At 57.3% G+C, this 27,088-nt stretch overlaps 2 protein-coding genes across 2 annotated transcripts; one reads left to right on the top strand and one right to left on the bottom strand.

Moving 5' to 3' along the window:
- Nucleotides 1–357: 357 nt before the first annotated feature.
- On the top strand, nt 358–5,437 carry TSPAN1 (tetraspanin 1). Its single transcript, XM_065842525.2, has 8 exons — nt 358–422; nt 592–656; nt 1,810–2,016; nt 2,446–2,520; nt 3,206–3,304; nt 3,675–3,812; nt 4,276–4,359; nt 4,639–5,437. The coding sequence occupies exons 2-8, from the start codon at nt 600–602 to the stop codon at nt 4,690–4,692; spliced, it is 714 nt and encodes a 237-aa protein (XP_065698597.2). The 5' UTR covers nt 358–422; nt 592–599; the 3' UTR covers nt 4,693–5,437.
- A 5,940-nt stretch (nt 5,438–11,377) lies between these two features.
- POMGNT1 (protein O-linked mannose N-acetylglucosaminyltransferase 1 (beta 1,2-)) lies at nt 11,378–26,952 on the bottom strand. Its single transcript, XM_065842395.2, has 22 exons — nt 26,848–26,952; nt 25,541–25,735; nt 23,428–23,536; nt 22,910–23,025; nt 22,534–22,599; nt 21,979–22,092; nt 21,177–21,294; nt 20,777–20,875; nt 20,132–20,259; nt 19,401–19,471; nt 19,042–19,117; nt 17,498–17,581; nt 17,308–17,349; nt 17,052–17,110; nt 16,428–16,500; nt 15,997–16,125; nt 15,561–15,686; nt 15,341–15,405; nt 14,910–14,954; nt 14,606–14,741; nt 14,005–14,114; nt 11,378–13,747 (listed from the first exon to the last, which is right to left on the bottom strand). The coding sequence occupies exons 2-22, from the start codon at nt 25,649–25,651 to the stop codon at nt 13,645–13,647; spliced, it is 1,980 nt and encodes a 659-aa protein (XP_065698467.2). The 5' UTR covers nt 25,652–25,735; nt 26,848–26,952; the 3' UTR covers nt 11,378–13,644.
- Between the last annotated feature and the right edge of the window lie 136 nt (nt 26,953–27,088).

Genomic DNA, 27,088 nt, shown 5'->3' with positions numbered 1-27,088 from the left:
GACACAGCCTCCTGCTCTGCGGGGCTCTGTCGGGTGGCCACTCAGCGGACACACAGGCAGGGGCACACAGGTGAACCTACAAGGGCTGTCAGCTCACAGCAGCAGTGGGACGGGGACATCACATCACCCACTCCCCCCGCCCAGAGGCGCCGGCGATGGGCACGGGCGGAAGCCGCCCGGGCCAGGCGGGTACCCCGGGCGGGCGGCTCCGGCGGCAGAGGGCAGCAAGCCACCAGGCACCCAGGGACACCCGTGGCTTCGCCAACCCCGGGGGGTGGCCCCGGCGGGGGCCGGGCGGGACGGGGCGGGGGGTCCAGCGGCGGAAGCGGCCCCGGCGTTTAAAGACCGGTGGCGGCGGGGAGGGGAGGACAGTGCAGTCGGGGCGGGCTGGGTCGGTGTTCTGGGACCTGCTCTTCACTCAGGTAAGCTGGGCTTGGCGGTTTCAGGGAGTGGACCCCGTGGGTTTCCCCCAGCTCTGCCCATGGCGAGCCCCCAGGCTCCCTCGGAGTGGGGCTAAGCCCTGGTCGCAGGAGGGCAGTGGCTGTGCCGGAGTTGGGACTCCCCCTAATTACCTCTCTCTGCTCTTCCCAGGTGCAAAGATGGGGTGCTTCACCTTTATCAAGGTCATGATGATCCTTTTCAACCTGACCATATTCGTAAGTGCCCCCCAGCTGCTATCTCTGCCTGGGGAGCCCGAGTCTGGCAGCCCCCCCTGCTGCCCTAGGAAACTGGGATGAAGGGTTGGGGTCTGCAGGAGCAGCTTCTGGGGAGCACCCCGAGCTGGGGTGGGTGAAGCCTGCCCATGTGGGCTCCCCTGGCCCTCTGTGCCCCTTCTGCGGGGGATGGAGAGTGGGATGTTGAGTGTTAGTGGGACTCATGCTCCTGGGACCCCAGTAGGGTGCAAATTCTGGTGTCTGGACCCAAGCTGAGGACTTAACCTTGCAGGGGTCTCTCACTCTCCAGCTCTGGCCAAAGCCCAGGGGATCGTGCTGGGCTCTGGGGACAGCGGCTGTTACATCAGCTACCCATATCCCTCCCTGTGCTGAAGCTCTGGCAGAGGGTGCTGAGTGCTCCAGAACATGGGGGGTTTGCTGCATCCCTGCCTGGGGGTCCATCTCTGTAGGGGAGCAGCCCATGTGTGTGGCAGCACCCTGCAGTGTCAGGGGTGTTGGGGATCTCCGGAGCACACACAGCCACTGATCCTGCCCGGGGCCAAGGGTAGCGGAGTTCCTGAGGGCTGCCCTGGCTCTGCAGGAGCAGTGGAGCCACCTGGAAGGGGTTGTGGTCAGATATAGCCTTGGGAAGGGGGGGTGCAGAGCCCTCAGGCTCGCCCTGGTGAAGCACTCCCTCCTTAAAGCTCCTGCCAGGACTTGGGCTGGTGGGGAAGGCTGAGCAGGTGGAGGACAGGGCTGGGGCAGGCTGGAGGCAGCCCTGAGAGTGATGGTGGCCAGTGTCTGAGCTGGCCATGTGGGCCCCTCTGGGGTCAGAGGGTGGCTGGTGACACTACTGGCTTGGCTGTTCCACATGGGAGGTTTCTGCCCTGCTGCTGGCACCAAAAACCCTTGGGCTGGGAAAGGGGACAACTGTGACACCGCACTTGGGGATGTGCTGGTGCTGGGGTGTGTTTTGGGGTAGTGACCCATCCGGCCACGCTAAGTGTGCGGCAGCAACGCCCTGAGCTGCCCTCAGTGGCCACAAAGTCTTGCTTTGGTACAGTGGAAGCTTGCAGAGGGAAAAATACCTGTGCCAGGACCTTCCCCAGGTCACAGATCTCCTGCCTGGGCACTGACATTGTCTTTCTCCTCCCAGCTCGGTGGTGGAACCCTCCTGGGAGTTGGCATCTGGGTCTCAGTGGATGGACAGTCATTCGTGAACATATTTGGGGCACTCTCCTCTAGCGTCCTGCAGGTTGTGAATGTGGGGTACTTCCTCATCGTCATCGGTTCCATCCTGCTGGTGATCGGCTTCCTTGGGTGTTGCGGTGCCCAGAAGGAGAGCAAGTGTCTCCTGATTATGGTACGGACCTGACTTATCTCCTTATCAAGCCTTGTTTGAGCCGGGACTCTGGTGTGGGGCATCTAAGGGACAGATTTCTCTGTGGAGATGTGCTCCTTGGATGTTGCCATGTGGTGGAAGGCTGGGTGGACCTTGGAAAAGCAGTGCTGGGCGCAAAGTCGGCCCTGAGCAAGGAAGCAAAAGCTGGTGCTGAGTAGAGGTTTCTCTTGGACCATGTCCGGAGGGGTCAGCCCCATTGTCGAGGTTTAAGGACACCCATGCAGACAGAGGGTTGGAGAGCCCCAGGGTGGTGCTGCTTCTGCCTTGGAGCGGAGCTGAAGGCAATGAGGCTGGGCTTGAGCCTTGACATAGGGTCCTGCAGCCCTTGGGAAGCAGGTGGGCTCCTGGGAATCCTCTTGTTTTGACCTCCCTCCCGTTGCTTTATCCTAGTTCTTCTCAGTGGTGCTGATCATCTTCATTGCTGAAATTGCTGCTGCCGTGGTGGCTCTGGTCTACACAGGACTTGTGAGTGGTATATCTGAGCCTCGGGTTGAGCTAAGCTGGGACTTGTCCTACCCCTTGGGAAAACACAAGACTTTGGGGGCTGGCACTGCTGCCCATGGATGGGGACGCTGAGAGGTGGGCACTGCTGCAGGAGGAAGGGATGCTGGTCCCTGCTGACAGCTGCTGTGTGGGCAGCCTGGGGTGGCCTGGTTGGGCTGAAGGTGGCAGGAACAAGGAGTCCCATTGCCCTAAAGAAATTAGGGTTTGGTACAAGCACCAGGCTGGGCTTGACACCTCTCCCCCTCTGATGGCAATAGCCACACGGGAGAGGAAGTCCTTAATGTTTCATGCTGAGCAAACTCAACATCTTATTAGGCACCTGAGAAACCACCTGAGGAGAAAGGTGACTTTGCCTCATTAGTCACTGGAGAAGTCAACCGCGGGGCAAACGTCATTCCTGGTTCCCTCAGTTATGCTGCTTATCAGATGACTCACTGGTTATAAATGGCCTTGGCGCAATAAAGCACTGGTTAGTAGGGAAGCAGCCAAGCTGTCCTTGGGCCGAAGGGACGCAGTGTGACGTATTCCTGACCATGCTGAATCTGGCTGGTCCTTTTCCAATGGGCTAAGACCAGTATAGGGGCTTTCAACTCTGTGGTGTTCCCCAGGACCTTCTCTGATGGTGTTTCTCTGCCTCTTCTTCCAGGCAGAGACGCTGCTGAGGAACTCGGTGACCCCTCTCCTGAAGGAGAAGTATGGGACAGATACCAGTTTCACAGAGATCTGGAATATCACTATGAATGAGGTGCGCTGAGTCCTGAGGGTCAGGATGGTCTCAGCACAGGCTTGGTGGGGCATGCTGGCGTGGGCCAGTGGGGTGGGAATGGGGACACCATCGCAACCCTGGGTGTACTGATCTGTCACTACCCCGTCAGCTTCCCAGGTGCCTGGGACCTACTCACTTGGGGTCTAGTGGTCCCATGGCTTGGGTGAGAGCTGTCCATGCTGGAGTGTGAGACAAAATCCCGGTCTTAAGAAGGCCCCTGAATATCGTCCCAGAGCTGGGTTGAGCTGAGCAACCCCCTCCATGGGGCAGCGGGGTCCAGACTGTGTCTGGCCCAGGAGGGGGCCCTGCATGATGCTCTCCCACATCCCTTCCTCTCTCTCCCTCTCAGATCAAGTGCTGCGGCCTGACTAACTACACAGACTTCACTGGCTCCCCCTGGTATGAGGAAACCCACGGATACCCGCCGGCCTGCTGTGGCAACCAGAGTCCCTGCAACGAGACACTGGCAGCAGCAAAAAATGTCACGGTAGGGGCACGGCAGTGGCTCTTGCCCTGTCACAGAGCCTGGTTTGCGGTGTGCACAGGGAGGGAGACCTGTCCTCCAGCTCCAGCCCCAGCTCTGGGGGATGTGCTGTGGTGGGGGATGCTGTGGTGGCCTTGGTTTGTCCCTGGTGGAGACAAGCAAAGCTGCTACCATTGCTCTGGTCCAAAAGGGACCTCTGCAGCAGGGTGATGTGACTGGAGCTGAGCATGAACTCAGGCACCACTATGCCTTTTTGAGTGATTTCCCTGTCGCTTTGCCCCCCACCAACACCGTGCTTTGGCCTGAGAAGTGGCTGAGATGCCCCCTGAAGCCTCCAGACCTTCTCCATGGCTGTGCAGCTTGGGCTGGAGAACTGTACCTCCCATTCTGGGGGATCTGTACCTCCCCATCCTAAAGGGGATCGCTCCCCCTTGCTCGTCCTCACCTGTGTGGTCGCCTCCCACAGGGTTGTTTCCGTCAGATCTTGGAAGAAATCAGGACTAACGCGGGTGTGGTGGGCGGCGTGGCAGCTGGCATCGGTGCCTTGGAGGTGAGTGCCTGAGCATCGGTCGCTGTGCTGCCTCCTCCTCTCTGTACTCGGGGGTGAGCAGTGAGGCTGGGACCAGCCTGGGTGGCCAAAGGGCTGCAGGGGGCTGGTGCAGCCCCATGGACCACCATCTGCCCCAGTGTGACTACTGGGTCTTCTTCCCTGGGCACACCCAGCTCTTCCTCCTTATTGCACTGGGGACAGATGCTCCGGGCTGTGACCCAAATCCACACTGGGGGAGGACACTTGGCAGGGCACTGACTTGTCCTTTTCCACCCCCAGGTTGCATCCATGGCTGTTTCCATGTACCTGTATTGCCATTTGGATAAGAAATGACCCCCGGAGGCAGGAGGACGATCTAACCCCCCCCACCACGCTGGGATGCGCCCGTGACCTGTTGTGCTCTCGGGGGGACCCCATCGCTTCCTGAGCCTGATGCTGTCCTGTGCACTGTGATTTATAGCTGTGTTTTGATCTACTGAGCTGGGATCTGTAGAGTTTGTGTATATTTTTGTACTGATGTGGCACACCAACTCTGTACATAGAGATCTGGGGCTGTTTTTGAACGGATTAAAGGGGGGAAGCTGCTTGGTCTGTTTGGCCGATGCCAGCGGGAGATAAAGCAACACAGGGGGTGATCAGGGCTGTTGATCCGGCAGTGACACAGCAATGTCTTGACTAAACCCTTGCAGGTATGTCCTGCACCTCTCCCATGCCATCCCCACGATGTCCCTATGTGGGGACAGGGCAGGGGCTGGCACTGTGGCTGGCCCGGCCCCCCCCAACATCCCTACATTGAACTGGGGCTGAACCAAGGTGTTGTAGGTGGTAACTACACCCTCGAATGGGGACATAGCTACCCTTACACTAATTTTCTGCCACCTGTGACCCTGCCATCATGTTGTCCCCTAAAAGAGACGCTGGCTGGTGTCTGCCCTGCCCTGGCATGAAGACAGCCCTGTGGGTCCCCTCTCCCTGGCCCTGCAGGGGACGGGGCTGCCCTGTATCCCCCATCATTTCATGGCCGAACCCCTCTCCATGCTGTAAAGAGAAATAAATTTTTCACCTTGGGTACAAATTATTTTCTGGAGTCGATCTCTTAAATCAGCCTCTGCCTGGGGGTGTGCAGAGGGATGGGAGCAGCCTTGCCTTCCTCCCACCCATGAGCCTTGTGCAGGCAGCACAGCCCTGCCTGCAGCCTGCCTGCCCTTCCTCCACCCTGGGTCTTCACCTGCTCTGGTGCTTGGAAACAACAACACCTGGTGTTTGCACAACAGCAGGGAGCGGTGGGGGCTACCATTAGCCTTGCAAACCTGCCCTGCCCTGTGCGCCAACCACTGCTCGCCCAGCAACGCCGGTTCACGGACTGAGCGAGAGCTCGAAAGGCAGGGCTGGCTCTCGGGTGGGTGTACTGGTGTCCCCACCAGCCCTGGGAACCCCAAGTGGGGTGCTTGGGGTGGTGAGGGGGAGTGGGTCCTGCCAGCCCCGTGACCGAGCGTTTCCATCCCCCATCGTTGTCCCCACTGCCCGTGTGGCGCACCCACAGTCCCTCTGTACGTGGGGAGTCATGGGTGGGCTGGGGAGGTTTCCAGCCCCCCCTCTTTCCCCAGCGTTGCTCCCTCCCTGCCTTTGGCACCGCCCCAGCTCGAGCATCCGCTGGCTGTGCCTCAGTTTCCCATTTCAAAAGCAAGGCCAAGGCAGATGGTTTAGGGGGTGGGTGTTGCAGAGGGCTGCTTCACCCTATTTTTGACACGAGGCTCCCCAGCTGTCCAGTTTTGGGGCAGACTGGGAGGCTGTGAAGCCATGGTGATGAAGGACGGGGTGATTAGCTGCAGGGCTGGAGACCAGTGTGCAAACAGCCTCCCTCTGCACCACCTTGGTCTGTACCTGCCATGGCACCCCCTTATCAGCTCCCGCTCCAGATACGGGGCTGCACCGGGACACTGCCGCAGCCCCTTGGCGTCCAGTATCTCCCCAGTACCGTCCAGCACCCAGCACGCTGGCGGGAGCAGCCGGGTGGCAGTGGGATGGGTGCGGGGACCCACTCCCCACCCTGGGTGACTCACCCTGGGGTCACGAGTTCTGGCCCTGCCCCATGGCGAGGTGTGGGGGAAACTGCCAGAAAATGGCCTCTTCCTCCTCTTTGCTGAATGGGTGAAGGTGCCAGTTCCACCATAAACCAGTGACCTTGCAGGTGACGTCAAGGTTTTTATTCCTCTTTTCCCTCTCCAAGCACGTGGGAGTTTGGCACCTTCCCAGAGGTGTCCAAGTCGGGCACTGCTGTGCACTCCTGGCCTGGCCATGTCCTCCCTGCTCACTCTTTTTGGAGCTGCCTTGCAGAGCCAGCTCCTGTCAATCACCCTTTTGCCATCACCGCAGTGGGGTGCAGCAGGTTTGGGGGTGATGCCCGGCTGGCCGGAGGCTCGTGGCTTTGTGCCTCTTCCTGGCCATGGGGTTTCCCTGGGACAGGGTGGGCAGTTTCTGTGGCATTGAGTTTTGCCACTAACCCCGCAACCACCAACTTGGTTCCTTTCCTCCACCTGCCGCAGAAACCCGAAGGACCAGTTTCTTCTGCCGGACACGATTCCTCCCCATCGCCCTTCCTGGCTCTCGGCTTTCCTGGCAGCCGAAGGGCAGCAGCGGGACAGGGGGGGTTCAGCCCTGCTGGTGCAGCCCCCCCCAGTGCTCCCACTGTGCTTGTGCCCTCCATTCCCACTGCCCAAGCATCACTGGGACTTTTGGGCTCCCCAGAGGAAACCCCAACCCAGCTGGTCCCCCACCAGCCCTGGGATGCACCCCGACCGACCACCCATCCCCACCGACCCATGTGGGTGCCGCCAGGAATCTCTGCACCTTGTAACCCTTAGACTTGCCTGATTCCCCCAGACTGGCACCCCAGGGTGCCTGGCAGCACCCCAAAAGCTGTTGGGGTGCCGACAGAGCGTTGAGGTGAAAAACTCCCTGGGGGCATGTGGGAGCAAACAGAAACTTCCTTATTGCCCCCGAGAAGGCGTCCTTGGGCTCGAGGTGCCCAAACAGCTGAGATGATGTCTGTGCCAGGGTGTGGGATCCTCTGTTCCAGCTGTGAGACAGGGTGGGGAGAGCAGGAGCACAAGGTGTCCCTGGCAGGGACTGCAGGCAGAGGGCAGAAACCCTCTGGGATGAGCAGGGCGGGCAGGAGCAAAGGGCAGGTAAGCCGGACCCAGGACAGCCTTTGCTTTTCTCCTGGGCCGAACTTACCCTCTCCTGGCTGGGGAGGTGATGAGGGTGGCAGGGGGAGACCCTCTCATACAGGTCACCCTCACAGACAGGCTCAGCAAATGAGCAATGTTCGTTTCCCATGCTTTGGGATTTGCTTCATGCATACAGACCCCTCCTGCCCACAGCCCCTGGGAGCTTGGTGGCATCTGTGGCTTCGTCCCATCTGCTGTGGCCCCGCAAGCCCCCATGCCATGGAGACCAGCCCAATGCCACCATACTCTCCACTCAGCCATGCAGCAGCCCCAGACCTTCTCCCTGTGGGAAATGGCCATTTTTGGAGCTCACATGGGGCTCACGTGCCCCCCTGCTTGGGGAGCAGGATGGCTCAAGGCTGAGCTGCTCCATCAGAAGCAATAAGGAAGGTGCTGGTGTGTGGGCTGGAGGCTGGCTGGGGTGGATCCGGCCCCCCCGGCAGCCTCTAGGGCAGCATCCCCACGGGGAAAATGGGGGTCTGCAGCCTCCAGATATATGGAGAAGACAGATAATTCAAGAGCTGCCTTCCACGCCCCCAGCAGCCCCATGGCTCACATGTGGCCACACCATGGTGGATGCTGCGCACGGGTCAAAGTCCCCTGGGGATTTGCAGGGTGTGTTCACCACTAGCATCACCTGCCCTGCAGCACACAGGGCAAAACCCTGTGGGGCAGGGGCTGGGTGCTGGCAAGGAGCAGGCGGCTCTCAGCAGGTTAGGAAACGAGCTGTCCCCTCCCTCCTGGGAATTAGTTTTGGTGGGGACAGCGTCACCGTGGGCGGGAGGAGCAATCTCAGCTCTTCGGGTTTGTGCTAATAAAAGAAGTGAATGGGAGGCAAAAACAAACTCATCTGGCACCAGCTGTCTAAGGAGTGCCCGCTGTGGGGAATTTCCCCCCACCTGCTGTAACAGCCTGGCCAGGACGTTCCCGGATCAGGGAGAAGAGGACATCCTCGAAGGGCACAGGCTGGCCCAGGGAAAGAAGTGAGGCAACGAACCCTTTCCTCAGCACAGCCTTCCTCCCTGGCTCTCCTCCTCCTCCTCCCTGCCCCAGAGATAAACCATCCTGGGTGCTCACCCAGCCCCAAATGTGTTTTATGGGCACCTCCGTGCTCTGGTTATTTGTCGGGATATCAGAGAAGGTGATGGAAGAGCAATTCAACAGGCAGTAGCAGGAGCTGACATTGAATCTGGCATGTTAATCATTAATGCTGCACCGGGCAGGACACGGTGTAATAACCATTACAACAACAATCATGGGTACCCAGTTGAAGATTAATTTGCCACCAGGCTTTGTTGGGTGTGGGCAGAGGAGCTGGCAGTCCCACACCAGGAGGTGCAGCAGGTGACAGGGACAGATGCAGGGGAGGGGGCCGGGCAGAAGCCAAGCAGAGCTCCTTGCCACGGGTGGTTTGGGCACCTTGGCATTGCAGGGCTCTCTAAAACGCAGAGGGTGCTGCGAATTTGGGATTGGCTCCCAGATCTGAGCTGCAGGTGGCCTGGACACAGCGTCACTGCCTCCCTCCCACACAGGGATGGGGACGGGCCAGCACGCCCCAGGCACTGGCATCCCTCCAGTGCCCAGGTCCCTCCACCCAAGGGTGCTGTGCCTGTTATCCCAGAGGATGGTGGCTGGAGGGTGCTTCCCTCCATCTGTGGGGCACAGAGGGACCGATATGCCACAGGAAGGGTCAGCCTGGACCTTGTCTCCCACGTCTCAGCCCAACATCAGAGCATGGAACTCCTCATTCCCCCCGCCCCGAGATCCCCATCAGAAACGCATAATGCATAAAAATAACCGTCACCAGAAATTATGCAAAATTCCCCTTCTCCCTCACCCCCTCAAGCTCTGGAAAGGTCAAGTTTCATGGCAAGGCTATTTTGCTTTTGTTTAATTATCAGCCAGCTCCTGGGACACGGAGCAGCCCAAACAGGTTCTCCTTTGTACATCTGCACAAAGCCAGGGAGGCTGGGCCGTGGGGGGGCTGCGCGGGGCTGGGCGAGACCTGGGAACCGGCAACTTGGGCAGCATGTGCTAAAGCTGGTGCCACATCGGGCTGAGCTATGGGAACCCACGGGTCAGTCTTCCCAGGGAGGCCACGCAACAGGCCCATCACCCAGCTGGCTCCCAGACGCCTGCGGATGCTCCAGCATCTGCAGGCAGAACTGAGAGGTGAGCAGAACCCCAAGAAAGCACACAACGTGCAGCACCTCTAACAAGCTCCCTGGGCCTGAGCTCCTTTGGGCAATGAACCTTGGCATCACCATCACCTGGGAGTGATGAGCCAAAGTTCTACGGCAGCCTGGCACAAGTCCTCCCCTCCAAAGGGGTTAACCTGCTTTTAGCATCATCCCTCCATCTCAGGAGTGGATACTCCTATAAAGCAGCAGTCTGCAAACACCAGCTCCTTGAGGCAGGCATGGTGTGGTGGGTGTCAAACCTGAGCCCACCTCACCCTGACAGTCCCAGCAGCTGGATCTGTCCCTTGCCCATGGTGCCCTGGCAAGCACTCAGCACCGTAGGGTTTGGGGATGTGGACAGGGAGGCTGCCAGGAGGTGAGAGCCTGGTCCAGCACCACCGAGCAAAGCCACTGAAGTCCCTGGGGCTGGGGAAAGACCTCCGGCAAGGGGGTGCCCCCCAAAAAGCTGTGCCTGGTCCCAGGGAGGGGGTGGCAGCTGCCTCAGAAGCCCAGCCTGGCTGCAGGGAGCAGGAGGCGCCTGGCACAGGATACAGGTTGTGGCCAGTCTGTGCTGGTGGCCAGCACCCTCCCATTGCAGCTTCCTTTGGGTCCTGCAGTTTCTGCCCCAGAAATGGGTGCACCCCCAGCCCTCCCTGCTCCACGGGGGCAGAAATCTGGAGAGGTCTCTTGGACATCCTGCAAAAGTCACACAGACAGGGCTGACCCAGGCGCTCTGTGGCTGTTTTTATCCCATGGCAGCACCAAGCCGGCTCCTCACTTGGCTTGGCTTCACCTCCGCCCGCGCCCACCTCCGTGGTGCAGAGGTGGTTTTGCTGGTGGTCCCTCCTGCAGCCCCTGCTTTTGCTTTGCCATCCACAGCAGCCACGGGGCAGGGGCTCAGCAGGCCAAGAGCAGCGTGGGGGCTGACCCTGGTGCGGCACAACCTCAATTGCCAGGTCTCAGCTCCAGTTGGCTGATGGGCCTGGTCCCCTCCAGCTACAATATCCTTCTGCTGTGACCTTGGGCAAGGGGTCCTTATTCCGAGACCCCATTTTCCTCGAAGGAAAGAAACCCAAATCCACCCAAGAGATCAGCAATGCAGCGCAGCCCTGGGGGGCTCAGACTGCTGGATCGTGGGGTGCAAATGCTGGGGCTGGCTGCTCAGTGCCCCCCACCCTAGGACAAGCAGCTGCTTCACCCTGTGAACCCCCAAGGGGACACCAAGAGGGGGACAGAGGGCCATGGGTCTGTGTTCCTCAGGGGACAGCACCTGGAGGTGCCGGGGGGAGCATGGGGGCTGGTTACGCCAAGCAGGAGTCCCCCCAGGCAGCTTATCAACAGTTTCCTTTGGTTGCTGAAGATTAAGGGGATAAAGCCTGAGGAGGAAACAGCTCACAGACCTGTGTCAGCTGCTCTGGCACTGCATGGCTTGGAGGACCTCTGCTGGCATGGGAGCCACAGGGCAGGGGCCCAGGACCACCGTTAGCCCACGGCCAGCCCTATGGTGCACAGGGCAAAACAACACCAGAAGACATGGCAGGTGGCCAGCACAGGGGACCCAGCCCTGGGCTGCGCACAAGGTCAGCCCTGAAAGCACAGTAGGCTCAACAGCTTTGCAACATTTATTCTTGAAAAAATAATTCAATTGAAAAAGCAGCAAGCCCTGGGGATGCCTGTGCACCCGGTGCTACCACGGCCGCCACACCGGAGCCTTGCTGGAGGAACGGACAGGGACGGAGAACAGCACCCAGTGGGCCCATTGCGGGAGAGGGGGGAAAACTGAGGGGCTCACGGCCCGTGGGTCAAGTCCTGCTGTCATCAAGAGCAGGGAGATGCAGCCCCCAGGACACCGCAGGGCCGGGAAGGAGAGGGGACCTCATGTTCAGCCATTCCCTACCCTTAGGACCACCCTCCCCAACCCCAGAAAGAGCTATGAGGAGGGCAGGGCTGAGCCCCATCAAGAAGGGAAAGGGAGTTTCAGGGAGAAGGAAAACTGGGCCTTGGGAACCATGATGCCACGGAAAGGGCATCATGATAGAGAACCAGAGGTTTTCCCCAGCAGGGAACCTTCCCAGGGTTGAAGTCAAATCTCTTTCCCAATACCTCCTTCACCCCCAGGGGGTGGGAGAGGACAGCAGGGATGAACCCAAGCCTGGCACCCCAGTCTAAAGGATGCCAGCCTGCACCCTCTTGTTCCCTTCCTGCATCTGTCCCATCCCTGCTGCTGGGACAGGCACGGAAGGGACTACAAGGGTCAGAGTCCCCAGGCTCATGCTAGAGTTGAGCTGTGTGCCCACAGGGCTCATTTTGGCCAGAGAGGAGCAGATTTCCCAGGCAAGGAAGTAAAAGGATAGAGCCAGAGAGACAAACGTCCCACAACTGCCGCCACGCAGGCTCGGGGCTGCCAGCCCTCCATGCTGCTTTCCTGCCATCCCCCCCTTCCCACAAGCAATAAATAAATAAGTTAGTGTAGTGTAGACCCCAATGCTCAGTTCACAGTGGGAAAATAAAGGGGAAGAGCCCCTGCAACCACAGGGAAAGTGCTGAGCTGCTCTCAAGGGCAAGCCAGAGCGCAGCATCCACGCCTGATGCTGGTGGACCCTGGCAAAGATCTCCTGCTGCACAGACAAGGCGGGGATGTGCACTGAGCAAGTGGCTCAGGACTGACCCCAGTGCGGGGGGATATTAGTATCAAGTGGCTGGGGTTGGGAGGGGGCCCTGGGGTCTTTCCTAAGGCATGGGAGGGGGGATAACGACCCCTCCACCTGCATGAGGGGCATACCACAGCAGGGGAGCCAGGCTACCCGTTCTGGATCAGCTCACAGCTTCCCTGCTAGCAACGTACCACAGGAAGGATGAGAATTTTGAAAAACAAAGCCCTCAACCTTCAGCAAGAGCTGGGGGTACCTGGGGGGTACCAGGGTACCACAGGAAAGGACCACACTAGAGCGCAGCTTCTCTTGCTCCAGGGGACCCAGGGTCCATCCTACCCCTGCAGCCAGGGGTGTCTGCTGGCTGCTCCCCTCGCACTCCGCAAGGCACTTTCACCCCCTCTCCCATGACTTGGAGGCAGGGCTGCTCCCCACAGAGAAGGTGGGTGAGGATGGTCTGAGCCGCGGCACGCAGCCAAGTCCGCTTCCATCTGCAGTTATCTCCAGCGCCCAGAACTGCAGGGTAAAGGAAAGGGCACCTGACTACCCACAGGCCAGGTTTGGGGTGTCCCCTACATGTCCACAGCCAAGTTCACCTCTTTTTCTGTATTCCCTTTCCATGAGCTGCGTTGCACCAGTCACCACGGCGCAAGAAGTGAAGCTGGCATGCAGGGAGATGCCCAACCTTGCATAATCCTCAAGGTGCATCCATTGCGCAGGAGACAGAAGAGATGGTGGAAGATCCCCTCTTCAACACCACATTCACCGCTGGGCACAGACCCAGCCAGGCAAGAGTTAATAAATAACAGGCAGCTGGGAAGCTGCAGCACTTGCACACGAGCATGCTGCCTTCTCAGGGACTCAGGGGCTGAAAAGGGAAGCTGAGGTGCTGCTCGAGGCTCCCTCTAGCCCCCAAATTGAGCATCTCCTTCCTCCAGCTGTGCCCAGCCAGGGGGCAATAGGAGCAGCGTTAGTAAAGAGTCTGTGTTAAAACAAAAACCAAAGTTTCTGGGATGGGGGTGTGGTGTATCTACAGGGACAGACCCTGCCCTGTGTGAGGGGCAGGGACACCACAGCAGGGGCTGGATGGAGCCCAAGATCTCATTTTGCAGCCTGAAAAGGGAGTCCATGCTGGGTCACCAGCCTCTGAGCTGCTGCCAACTCTGTCTGCACCGTGAGGGTCTCTGCCTTCCCCTGGCCTCCCTCGCTTCCCAGCTGCCAGTCTCACGTCTGCTCCGCCGCAGGAACCGCTGGCACTGCTGCTGCCCCCTCCTCCTTGGCAGGGGGCTCCATGTAGATGGGTGCAACCAATGAGGGCTTCTTGGACCTGCAGGTGAGGAGGTTGGATGGGAGCAGACAGGGTGGTCTCCCTCAGGATCCCAAGAACACAGCCTGTCTCCCTGGCATGATCTCCTTCCCACTGGGACATCCTCCAGCCCTGGGCACATATCCTGTCCCCCCTCCCACCACCACGATTCAGAAGAGGGGTGGCGTGTCTCAGGACTGAGCTGGGACAGAAGTGGGTGGTGCAGTGCCCTGAGGATGGGGAGGTATTACTCAGGTTGCTGTGCCCTCAATACTCACGAGTAGGGGGAGGCAGGGACCCCCACCACGAGGAAGTGGTTCTTTTTGCGGAAGAGCCGCCACAGCCCCTTGTGGTTCCCACGGACGTCCAGGTCCCAGATGTGGAGGCACTAGGATGGTGGGGAGGGAGGAAGAGGCATCAGAGCCTGGGACAGATGCCAGGGCCAGGTGTCCCCTGGCAAGGGAAGAGCCATCACCCCGTCTGCACGGAGATACAGCAAAAGCGACAGCACATTGATGGGGGAAGCACACGGCAGCACCCACCAGCAGTGAGAAAAGAGGGGGAATCCACTCCCATTCCTGCCTCAGGACAGGGGTTTGACCACCACCTCCAGGTGAAAGAATCATCCAGTCACACTCAGACCCTGGACTCCCACAGAGGGAGATCGTAAGACTTATCTCCACTGAGCTGAGCATCTGCCCTGGATGACCTAGTGCCTTTTGAGAACACCAAAAGCTTAAATACCACCCAAGAACAGCAAGAACCCATTTGCTGAGCTGTGTTCAAGGCCATGGACAAACTCAAGAACAACATCCAGATGTTTCCCAGTGATGCCAAGATCAGTACAGGGGTGAGGACGGGCCACATCAGGAGCCTCACCTTGGCAAGCTGAGTCCAGGTGGTGAAATCTGCTTCCTGCTCCATCCTGATGAACATGACGTAGACTTTGCCCTCTGTGTCGGGCACAAAGGAGTCCTCACAGGGGTTCTTGCTGTGGTCCAGGACCTCAGCTTCACTGTTGAAACAGAACAGGCAGTGAGAGGGGACCCCACCACCTCCTGCCTGTTCCCACTGTACTTCAGACAGGCAAATCACAGCTGAGGCCACCTCCACTCCCTTGTTCTGTTCTGGTTGGTTCACTCAGTGTGTCCCGTGGTCTCCCAAACTTCCTGCAAGCACTTACCCCAGGAGCCGATGGATTTCAGTCTCATAGGCATCCTTCCTCAAGCTGTTGGAGGAGGAGAGAGCGGAGAGATCAGGGTAGAGCCAGACAGTTTGATAAGCAGGGATCATTCCAAGATGATCCAAACTTAAGACTGCCCCAGTGTAATAAAAAAGGCAGTTTGGAGCCAATGGATGGAGAGCAGGGACTGCCACATAGCCTGGAGGATGTGGCAACAAAAACATGACCCCTCAACATGTCCATCAGGAGCACAAGGTAGCTGAACCCAACCTCACAAAAACCACTGCAAGGATTTCCCAGTGGAGGCCAGTGTGCTGGGGCTGGATGTTATGGTTGTTGCTCCAGAAGGAAGGGAGATGTCCCCAGCACAAGGGGACAAGGGTCAGGTCAAGCAACCATTCCATCCAGATCTCCTTCTGACCAGCACTTACCTCTCCACGTTTTTAAGCTGGACATTGGGAACTGTGTTGAACTTGTGCTTCTTGAAATAGGCTTCCTGGGAGGAAGAGAGAGAGGAGGGAAGGAAAACAGGGTTCAGTCAGGAGTCAGCAGTACTTGGAGGTCACCTCAAGCATCCCCACTACCTGGAAAGATGGTGGAGTCAGAGCTCAGCACCAGGATGGGGCCTGGGGGCAGCAGGAGGTCACTCACATGGAAGTAGCCATTCATGTTGAGCCCCACGATGCCGAAGTGGTAGGAGCGTGAGATGTCAGGGATGATGCACTCCCGGCCCTTCCGCTGCTCGGGCATCCGCATCCACATGTCCCAGTCCCAGAGCTGGGGAAGGGAAACTGCAACTCACACTCAAGTTTGGGGACATGATTTGGTGCAGTGGCTGCCCAGGGACCTTTCTGGCTGCCCGCACCAGCTCCAGTCCCTTTGGCCCCAGCCTGCCTGGGCTGTTCCAGCCAGCCCTGGGGCTGGTTACATGGTCCTCAAGTTACTGCTTGGGCCTCCTTTTCAGCAGAAGCTCAGGGAGAGCCAGGACCCCTCCAAGAGCTGTACCCACAGGGTACAAGGATGATCAGGGACTGCTGATGGGCAGAGAAAGGGGGTGCAGAAGACAGGGTCCCTCCAGGGTACTCACCTTCTCAGGGGTTGGCCACTTTGGCTCCAGCTCGTCCTTGTACAGGCTCTTCCGGAGCACCCAGCCCAGGCCTGGCATGGTCTCCACGCGGTACAGGAGCGAGGGGTCCTCAGCTGTGTGCTCATAGCCCTGCAGTGTTATGGGGAACATTCAGCATCCTAAGTGCACCCCTACCCACCACAACGGGAGGCACCCTGCTCTATGGAGACCTCCAGCAGAGGGAGCAGGGAACAGCCACTGAGAAGGACACAGCAGGGACAGGATGGTAATTTGCAGTGGCACTTCTGAGCAGTTCAAGGCTAGGGAGACAGACCCACCTAGGATGATGATGGGGATAACACCCTGATCTACAGGCAGAACTCAGTCCCCAGCCTAACTTGGGAACAACACAGGGCAGAGATGTCCCTGCTCTGCCATCCCCCCTCACCCACCTGGTCGTTCCAAGCTGAGATGCAGTACAGGCTCTCGTCCTCCTCCAGAAGGTGTATCGACTGGCTCAGAAAGCTGAGGAAAGAGTTGCCCGGTCTCTGGTCAAACATCCTTCACACAGGCAAACCAAGGCAAATTCTCCAGCGAGGGACAAGCCACCTCCAACTACTGGGACTGTTTAACCCTTCTCTTGGTTGAGTTGGCTGATGTTGGTATGAGACCAGGAGAGGAACACCTAAACCAGTTAAGCTGCATCCCACCACCGAGAGGGGACAATATTTTCTCTTGTTCCATAGTTTCTCCTCCTTAAGAAGAAACAGGAGCCCTGTTGGGACACTGTCCCTGTCCTCTTGCTTACCATGGGTGTAGAGAACGGATCAGCAGCCCCAAAAAGTAAACCAGGAAAAGATCCCAGCCCCTGAAGGCACCCTGTGCTGAGCACCAGGACAGTGGATTCAAGACCTGATCTCTTGGCAGGCAGAGATCAGTTATGGTTGTTGCCTGGTCACTGCTCAGCCTCAGACAGGTGAGCTACAGCACAGCAGGGATTTGGCCTCTCATGAATAGCCAGAGAGTTCCTAGGAAATGCTCCTCCCAAACAGGAGTTCAGGAACCCGCAGCTTTACCTGAAGAAGTCAACAGAAATGTCAAGGTCTTCCTCCAAAACCACAGCAAATTTGGCATCCTGTAAGGCAAGGAGAGATGTCAGGAGGACAGGACCAGGACAGAGCAGAGACACCAAGCAGTGTGTCCCATCTATGCTGTTTGCTGCCCCACAGGACCAGTTCCAGCTCCTGTGAGTTGGGGGTCCCAGACACCACTCTCCCAGGGAAACCCTGTGCTGTCCTGCACCCATGGGGTGTATGCAGAGACCTCACTTACCGGGAACAGGTTGAAGGTTGCAGTCAGACTGGCTTTGTAGTGCTACAAGACAAGAGAGATTGTTGTCTGTGTTAGCATCAGCCCCCAGACCACAGGAAGGGGCAGCCTGGCACAGCGGTGGGGCTAAGCCTGCCCCACTGACTGCTATTCCAGGAAATAACTCTCCCAGGATCTGGGAAAGATCTCTCACCTGGGAAACTCTGGCATTTTTTATGCTGATGGGAGTGTGCTGGATTCCTGAGAGGCCAAACAGCTCCACGACATCCATCGGCTCCTGCAACGGAAAGATACAAAGCTCATCAAACGTGTGGGTCTGGACACATCCTCCTCATCCTCTAGCAATGGCAGCTCCCTGGGACAGCAGGAACACGCCTGTAGGATCTCTTATGTGTGGCTGTCCACCTGGGGACAAGTGAGACTCCACATGGTGCTGTGCTGAAGACCCCACAACTTCACCAAACCCTTTTGGCCCTTCAGCCCTTAAGTATCACTGCAAGTTTCTGTTAGCCCTGCTAGTTTGCCGACTCAAAGTTGTATCCAAGAATACCCAAGAAGCCCAAATCTCCAGTCTTCCCTGAACAGTGTAGAAAGAGAACAGGTACAGCCAGGAACACCTAGCTGCTTAAAGTCGAGACTACAATTGACTTTATTTTCTCTCACAGTTGCCAAGAAAGGGACCTCTCTGACCAAGCACAGCTGCGCTGGGGTCAGAAGTAACCCAGATGCAGGCTGACTAATCTCTGCCCCAAGGAGGCCCCACCAAGGCCTTCTCTGTTGCTTTCCTGTCCATCCCACCTCTTAGCCACAAATAAGAGAAGGAGCTCCTGTTGCACCAACTGTTCCCCCTTTCCTTGGCATCCACCATGGCAGCTCAGGCTCCCTCATAACTGAGGGATGCTGCTCCTGTTACCATGGCAACAGACGCTGCTATCTTTAACCACCGTGATGTGCTGCAGTAAGAGGCTGCACAAACACACCAGCCCCCCTGGCCCCACAACCTGGCAGTGGTGGGAGAGGCCTGCAAGAGAATGAGCCTGTTCCCTTCCCTGTCTCCATCACAAGGCAACTAGACAATACCTCATGGGCTGCTGCCAAGGTGAGGGTTAGAAAGCTCCTGAGACCTATGAGGATGCCAAAGGCCTGTCCCAAAGCATGTCCCACTGCCAGGGAGCCAGGCCTGCAGTGGGATCCTCCAAGGGCTTTATAAGGCTGAGCTGACAGGAAGGTCTTTGCCCTCAAAAGGACCAGCTCTCCTCTACCTGGCCACAGCTTTCATGAGCCTTGTGGAAACAGGTAGTTTTGGGTCTCTTCACCTTTTACTGAGAGTGGAGCTGGATGGGCACAGCTGGATTGGTTCACTATGCTTCATGTGAGGGAGCTGGACAGGCAGTGTCACACCCAGACCCCGCTCAAAGGGCTGGCGACACTCATCAGACAAGAGAGGGAGGGGGTGAGAGCCCAGTATGACCACCTAATTCCTGTGCACCAGCCCTTTTTTTGACATGGGGATGTAAAATCTGGGCTTTGGGAAAGGCCAAGGCAGCTTTATCCGTACCCATAGCTTGGCCAAGCTGATTGACTTCGTGTAAGAGTGAGGAGGAGCAGTGTGACCCACAGCAGGAGGAAGGGTGAAGGGGCTCATAGCCTGCCACCCATGAAGGACTGGGGCAGCACCACATCCCATGGCTGGGGGAACAAGAACCTGGTTACAAGGACCTCCAGCAGTGCCCTCACCTCGTAGTACCCATCGATGAAGACGGTGACCATCTGTGGATTGACACCCTGAGCCGACAGCAAGGAGCGCAGCATCCTGTGGAGAGATGGAGGAGCCTGAGCACGCAGCCCCAGTGGGCCCAGAGGGGTATGGATCCCTTGGGGTGGGGGAAGGGGTGCGTGGGAAGGGAACAGGACCTACTACCCGGGGTCCTCCCTTTCCCATGGCTGAGGAGCCTGGGATCTGTCCAAGTAGGTCTGCACACATTGCTCCTGCAACCCCTGGAGGAGGCTGGATCCTACCAGAAGGATGACTGGGAGGGCTTGGGCTAGGTCTTGTGGCACAGATTAGCCAAGCTGTGTCCCCTGGAAGTGCTCACCTGTACAGGTAGTTGGGGCGATTCCCTGCAATAACAGCTACAGGCACATCAAAGACTTTATTGTCTTTGAGCTGGAAGAGACAAAAACACATATGAGTGGTGCTGTGGGAGGCCATGCCACTGAGAGCAGGATCAGCTCTGCTGTTAAACATTGGAGCTGCACAGTCCTTGGCTCAGGACCACACCAACCAGCCAGGGCTCCACCTGGCACTGCTGGAGACCCCACCAGCTTCCCCCCTTCATCACACCTCAGACCCAGCTCCCAAATCTCAGCATGCACCCATCTTTTGTTCAAACCCCTTAGCACTGTGCCAAGGACATCCCAAACGCCATCACAGTGACTCTGTCTCCAAATGCAGAATCTTAGAACCATTTTGGTTGGAAGAGACCCTCCAGATCATCGAGTCCAACCACTAACCTTAACACTGGTACGAAACCATGTCCCAAGGAACCTCATCTACAGAGAACCTCATGTATAGGCTCTGCTGCTCATGCTGAGGTCCCTAGAGCCATGGGCATCTCACAAACTCATGGCAGATGTACAGCAAGAGAACTCCCCTTCCCCAGCATGACCTGACTACCTGTATTCACCTTACCTTCGCTGGCATTAAAAGCTTACCCAGGGGCAGTTTTCACCACTCAGCTGGTGCTTAAGGACAATCTACAAACACACCCGATCCAGCCCAGCCCTCCCTCCTGGAGTCTTCTCAATACTCTGTCCTTGCACTCACAGGATCAGGGTTGAACTCGATAGGTGTGGGGTCTTTGCAGCTGCAGACGCTGCCATAACCTTCTACTTTGCTGCAGAACCTCTTCCGTCGGCGGTTCAGCTCTGTGTCAGGCCAGTGGCACTCAGCATCTGAAGGCATCAAGGAGAAAAAAGACTGCTCATCCCCATGGCCTCACCTTGTGTGCTCCAGGCTGCACAGCCACACAGACAGCTCACCCTGAGCTCAGCCATTGCCAGCCTTGTCCTTATTGCCACAAACAAGCAACACTTCTGGGTGCAGGATATAACCATAGGAGCCATTCAGAAACAATCCCCACTGCATGCCCTCTCTGAGCAGCAATGGGCCATGCTCAAGGCTAACAGAAAAGATTGAGCCAGGCTTGGTTTGGAGAGTTGACAAATGGTCAGACCATGCCCCCATTCCCCTGTCCCCACCTTTCCCTACCACCATGCCTGGAATTGCCATGGAAGCAGGAAGAAGGGAAGCCAGCCCCATTTTAAAAGTTACCATCCCCATTCCAAACAGCCTTAAATCCATCCTGGGATGTTGCTAACAGACCCACAGCTTTGGTTCAAAACCACCAAAAGCAGCAGGGAGACCTGTCCCAGAGACACCTGGCACCGCAGAGCGGATCTTACTTCCTACCTTCCACAGATGTCAGATGAACTTCCGTCTTCAGGAGGACAGGGTCGCCCCATGTCGAGAGGGCGGGTGACTTGGCGTGCTTCTCCCCGTACACTTCCCCTGGAGCAGGGACACAGGGTCAGGACTGTCTGGAAGGGCCCATCCCCGCTGTGTCAGGGCATGATCTGGGCATGTAGCTCAGGGTGGCAGCTTGGCACCTTTTTCCCTTGGCCTATGGTGAGCTGCTGAGGAGACATGCTCTGCCCCCATCCCCTCCCTCACAGCCAGGAACAGAGTTGCCTCCTCTCTGTGAGTTGTTCTCTACTCACACAGCACGTTGGGGATGGGCTGGGTTTGTGTTCACCTGGTTTCTCCCCAAAAAAGAGGCCATGAACCCCCTCCCAGCTTATGCAAGACTCACCTCCCTTCTTCCCCACAAATGTCCACATGTCTCTCCAGCTCAGGAATGGTGCAACTTGGCTCCCCAGGCTTTTCAGGACATTCTTGGCTGTGTCCTTGAGGTGAAAGGAGCCTTCATCCTGGAACAAAACACAACGCTGAGGTCTGAGCTGAGGTCTGTCTCCTAGTGCAGACAAGGAAAGCCTCCTGTCAATATCTAAGGTACAGGGCCCACTCCTACCCCTGAACCACCTGAGCCAGACATCTTCAACAGCACGTTCCTAGTCTCTGTGACACTAAACCTGCTGGTGGTTTCACCATGACCCACAGGGAGGTCAGAGGAGTCAAACTCCTGTTTCCTTAAGACCAAATTGTTCTTGAGTGGGGCCATGTGTTTAGCAACACTTAACACAGCTAAACCTGAAACCCTGAAGCAGCACAGTGTTGCTCACACAGCAGGCCAGGGCCTCCTCAGTCCACAGTCCTCTCCCACCCAACAGGCTGGAACTCAGACCCAGAAGGGTCCCACCACGTTCATATTTTTTCTCAAGTCCGTTCTCCACCTAACCTCTTGCTTATTGCTGCAGACATTGACACACATCTGTTTTTTGCTGTCCTGCCTTGCTGGGCACACAGGAGTATCTGTAGTAAAAAGAGGAAGTGAGAAGACAAGGGAGGTGATCCTGCCAGGGAGGCACAGTCCAGTGGGGATGTGACATTTAGCTCTGGGACTCTCAGATGACGTTCAGCAGGCCACTGCTCAGCTGAGCTGTGGGGCATTATGACTCAAGGTGACTGTTTCTTTTGATGCTAAGGTCACATACCTTAATGGTGAAGATCAGGATCCGGCCCCGGGCAACCATGTTGAGGAAAAGTACCATGGCTTCATCTTCATGGGGAGAATAAGTGTCAAAGACCCTCTTGGCCATCACATGACCCTGTTGGTATTCAAATGTCAGATGCAACTTAAATGCTACATGGCCAGGACACATGGAATTATGGAAATCTGTCCTGGAAGTCTCAGTCCCTGAACAACAGGATGAGTTACTTTTCGGGTACACCAGGGAGTTAGTCCCCAGGCAAATTCAGCCCTTGGGCTTTCACGCACAACATGAAGTGCACTGAGGTCCCTGGGACAGCATCACTCAACCTCACAGCTCCTCTCCTACTGGCTCCCCAAGAACAGCCAGGCACGCACAAGAAAAACCCTGCAGGGACCAACTCTGGGTGACCAACTCGTGCTCTGGAAGCTACAGGCAAACAAGTGTTCAGGGACTTCCCTCCTGGCTGCCCTTTGCCTCATGTGCCCAACAATCAAAGAGCAAAGACAAACATTGCCCATGAAGAGAGACAAATGCCTACACGTGGGGATGCTTTACCGTAGCCTGGTTTAAGACTATGACGTGGATCCCTCTTCCCTGCTCCCGAGCCTCATCTTCCAGGACCTGCAAGTGGAGAAGCAATGAGAACCATATACCAGTATCTCTTATTCCCTGCCCATTCAGCACAGCAGTGACCCCAAACAAGGGGCAAGTCTCTTTCCTGTGACACTGTGGCTTTGCTCATGGCAGTGATGGATGCCAGAGTAGAAGACAAGGTGGGACAACACCTCTGCAGTCCTGTTGGCAGGAGGGGGATCCACTCCCAACCTTCTTGCCAGTCACCAAAGCACTCTCACCACCCGCTGCTTGAGGCTTCACCCAGTCAGCTCCACCCATCCTCTGCTCACAGGGACAGCCAGCACCCATCACTTACTGTTGTCCCATCCACAGCCACGTACACCTTCGACCGGCTGGAGTACACCTCAACATCCAAGACCTTCTTGTTGCTGATAGGGTGCCTGGGGACCTCCACATTCAGCACCTCGTCATCTATGGGGGAGAAATGCCCAGTCTTAACCAGCCAAGGCGCCTCTGGCTTGTCCCTGCTTGGCCCTATCCCACCCAAGCCTCCAGGAGGTCAGGCCCACCAGGTATCCCAGCCCAGCAAGCCATGGGTCAGAATTGGTGGGGTGCAGCAGGTAAGGGAAATCCAAAATGCCAACAGGTCCGGTCCCAGTCCACACAGCCCCCTGCAGCCAAACGTGCTAAAGCTTTGAGTAGACAGACCAGGAATTGGAATAGCCTTTTCTATTAATTTTTGTCAAACCCACATGCACAGACCTGTGTTTCGTGCTGTAGCTGGTCACAAGTTTGCTGTGACTTAAAGAAATTACTCCTCTCTCTCTCCCCACTTTCTTTGCTTTCAAAAAAAAGCAAGACGCTGCCCCTCACCATAGTCCTGTGCAGACTCCTCTTCTTCCTCATAAGCAGCTCTCCTGGTGTCCAAGATCAGCTTGATGTTCACAATTACAGTCACAAGCAGGAAGAGGACAGCACCCGTCTGCAAAGCAGGATGCTTTGTGTTACCAACTTGTAAGTAACAAATCAAATATCAGGCAACCTCCTTGGCAGAGGCTGCAGGGAACCCCAAGGAGATCTTGCAAGGGATCATAATCATCTGACATTTCTCCTGTTTTCTTCTGGGAAAAGGTAAAGAGAAAGAAATGCAGGTGATCACGTTTTAGGGTGAAATGCTTTCATTAGCTAGAGAGCAATGAATTCTTGAGAGATGAAAATTAACTCACAACGTGTCCAGATCGGTGAGCAGATTCCTGCTAAAATACTGTGTCAAGATTGAGGGTCTCTGCACGCAAACAGTTTGGTAATTCATAGTTACAGCTCCCATGGTAAACTTAATCTCTGTTTCTCCTGCAGCATCACTACTCTTGTCCCTCCCTCTGTACCCAGAGGATGTATCCAGGCTATTCAGGCAGAGAGGAGATGCTGTGTGACTACAGCAAGGCAAAGGCAAGACTCTAAGGTCTGACTTCAGGAACTCTATGGGAAGGGTGAGGGGCCACGGAGCAGTCTGTGGGAACCCCCAATGCAAGCATCGCCATTCCTCATGGCCCTGTGGCTCCCAGACCAAGGGGAACAAGAAAAGACCACAATATTTCTACAAGTATTTCTATTTACTAAAACACATCTTATTTTTCTCTTGCCCTTCATCTGGCCAGCTACTACCCCAAAGCTGCCAAGCAGCCAAATGGGTTCAGGAAGGAACTGAGAAAGATGAAGATAGAAAACCAGCAATAAGACAATGTGATGATATAAATGTCACTATGGTATTTTGGCTCATTGATTTGCTGTTAACTCAGGAGCAGGAGCACCTTTCGGGATCTGTGCACAGAAAGCTTTTAATTAGGCAAGAACAGAGCCTTGAGCTCGTGTTGAGGAGCAAGTTATACTTGGTGGCCAGCAGGAAGGTCACCTCACCAACTGGCCCAGACCCTCCAGCCTGGTCAGTACTGGAGACGTGAGTGAGCAGCCTCAGTGACCAGAGCAAACAAGGCAACACTAAGCAAGACCAGCAGCTGGGTCTAGCAAAGCTGGCTCATTCAAGGCTGCTGATAGAGGCCCAGCTACTAGAGCCCTGGCTACTCCATACTTCCAGCTCTGGTTTATGTATTTTAAGCTCATTTTTCATCTGTGTTTCAAGCCACAGCAGTGCCATGAAGAGAGATGACAGCAGACAGCCCATTGATCCAGCACAATGAGCAATACCTGCCTGAACATCAGGCCCGTTCCCAAGCCCTGAGCACCCCAGGATATGCAGGACTGAGCAGTCTCCTTTTGCAGGGAACCCTCACGAGCCTTTGTCCTCCCAGGCACATGCAAAACCCTCCCCTGCTCCCACCCACAGCAACCAACTGCCAGATTTCACAAGCTCTGCTCATCTCAGGAATGGCCCCTTTTCTGCAGCTCACTGCCATGGGGCCAAACCCTCCCTGTCCTTACACCCCCAGACACTCCCCAGGATGCCGGCTCTGCTGAGGATTAGCCGTTTTACAGCACAGGCAAACAGGCCTGTTCCCAGACACCAGCTGCCTCTAGGGCTGGAGATCTCGTTACTCAGCCCTCTTTTCTCTGTCCACCTGTTGTGTCTTATACCAGGCTTGGTTTGCAAATCAAGTGGGGCAGGGATGATTTCACTCTGCAGGCAGAACCCTGCTGCACTCAGCATGGGACCAGAACCAGGAAGGGAGGAACTGGTGAGGTTTCCAGCTGAAAGCCTCCCAAGGACACATGGATAACTGTATCTCCTGCCATAGTCACCCAACAGGTCCACTGGAAGCTGGAAGAAGCTGTTAGACATGGCAGATGCTTCTGTGCATGAACACAAACCCACTGGAGGTAGCTTTTTGGGGGACAAGCTGCGCTTCCCCAACACATTAAGTCATCCAGCACTGCCAGCAGACCCACCTCCACCCACACAGCTGCTCCATAAGCTCGTAACCCTATAGATTATCTGCTCTAATCCATCGCAGGCCTGTGGGTGACTCACCTGGCAGAGCTTCCGCAGTGCACGCTGGTTCATTAGCTTGTACTTCCAGGCGAGATACCAGCTCCGCTTCTTGTGGGGCTTAACAGCGGGGTTGGGTTTCCACTCGTCCATAGTCACAGGGGCCAGCACTGGGGCAGCCACGTAGGGCGGGGGTCAGGACGCGCTCTGCTCCGCTCTTGTGTCCATTGGGGCTCCCTGCCAGGAAGGGTTCAGGGTGAGGGTGGCAAGCACCTTCAAATCCCCCAGCACAAACAACAGCCATGAATGGCTCTCATGTACCATAAAAAGAACCCCCATTGAACCTCCCCACCTGCCAGCACCCTCCCACCCTGCAGGGATCAATCCACAAGGCCAAGCTTTGCTGGAGAACTGTAAGCTGGGTGATAGGAAGCCCTGACACCCAGGGGCCAGTAAGGAGTTCTGCTCCTCACGGAGGTGTCACGGCCCCAAGCCTGGCAGTTTTCAAGTAGAGACTGCACAACACCCTCAGACACGTGGTGTGAACTATGGGTTGCCGTATGCAGGGACAGGAGTTGGACTCGATGATCCTTGTGGGTCCCTTCCAACTCAGGACATTCTATGATCCCCGGCCAACCCCCTAGAGGCGGATGCAGCAGTGTGTCCCCACTGCCACACTCTGGAAAAGAACAGCAGCCAAGAAGCACAGGCTGGCCACAGGCCTTGGACCGGCAGGTGGTATGGAGGCACCAACACTGGCCACGTCAGCCTGTGGGTCCCTGCGGGGAGAAGCTTCATCCCCACCTGCGGCAGCACTGTCCCTGCTCACAGGGCTGCAGTTTGCTCAGGGCTGGGCCACAACCCTGCTGGAGAGGGTGCCCAAGGCAGAGGGGCTGCCACAGGTGAGCCCCCCAGGTTGCCCATGCAACCCCCTGTGCCCAGGGCAGAGCCAGGGCCTGGCTGGAGCACAGGCCGCCCCAGCAGAGCCAGGCGGGGTTGGGAGCACCAGTTCTGGGGTGGGGAAAGGAGGCCTTGGAGCCCCCGAGCTCCCGGTGGAAGGGCACCAGGAGCCGGTGATGCCGGAGCGAGGGCACCGCAGAGGGACCCAAGCACTTGGCGGGGTTGGGGGCCCAGGGCAGCAGAGAGGGGTCGCGACGGAGACCCAGGCGCTCCGGGCGGGGAGAGAGGAGAGCCGGGAGCGCAGAGACGGAGGTGGCGAGGAGCGGCGGCCCTGCCGGAGTAGCGGCGGGGAGCGGGGGTGGCGAGAGGGCGCAGGCGCTTCGGGACGGCGGAGAGCCCGGGAGCCGGGCGGTGCAGCCCGGAGAGGGAGTGCCGGCCGCGCTACTCACAGTCCGCAGGGGGAGGCCGGGCCTGGGGAGGCTGGGCCGGGCAGGACCCGGCGCTGCCACCGCCCCACGAGCCGCCAGCAGGGCCGCGCCGCTTCCGGCGCCGCAGAGACGCCGCGGGGGCGGGACCGGGGCCGGCTCCGCCCCCTGAGCGCCGCTCTGCGCTTCCCGGCGGAGCTCGCTGGTGCGCGGCCGCTCACGGCACCGGCAGGTGGAGGCGGGGGGCGGGGCGGGGGCGGGGCCG

This window comes from Patagioenas fasciata, chromosome 6 (assembly GCF_037038585.1).
Source record: "Patagioenas fasciata isolate bPatFas1 chromosome 6, bPatFas1.hap1, whole genome shotgun sequence".
NCBI lineage: Eukaryota > Metazoa > Chordata > Aves > Columbiformes > Columbidae > Patagioenas > Patagioenas fasciata.
Note: the sequence above shows the minus strand (reverse complement) of the source record. Positions and strands in the feature narration are given on the sequence as shown.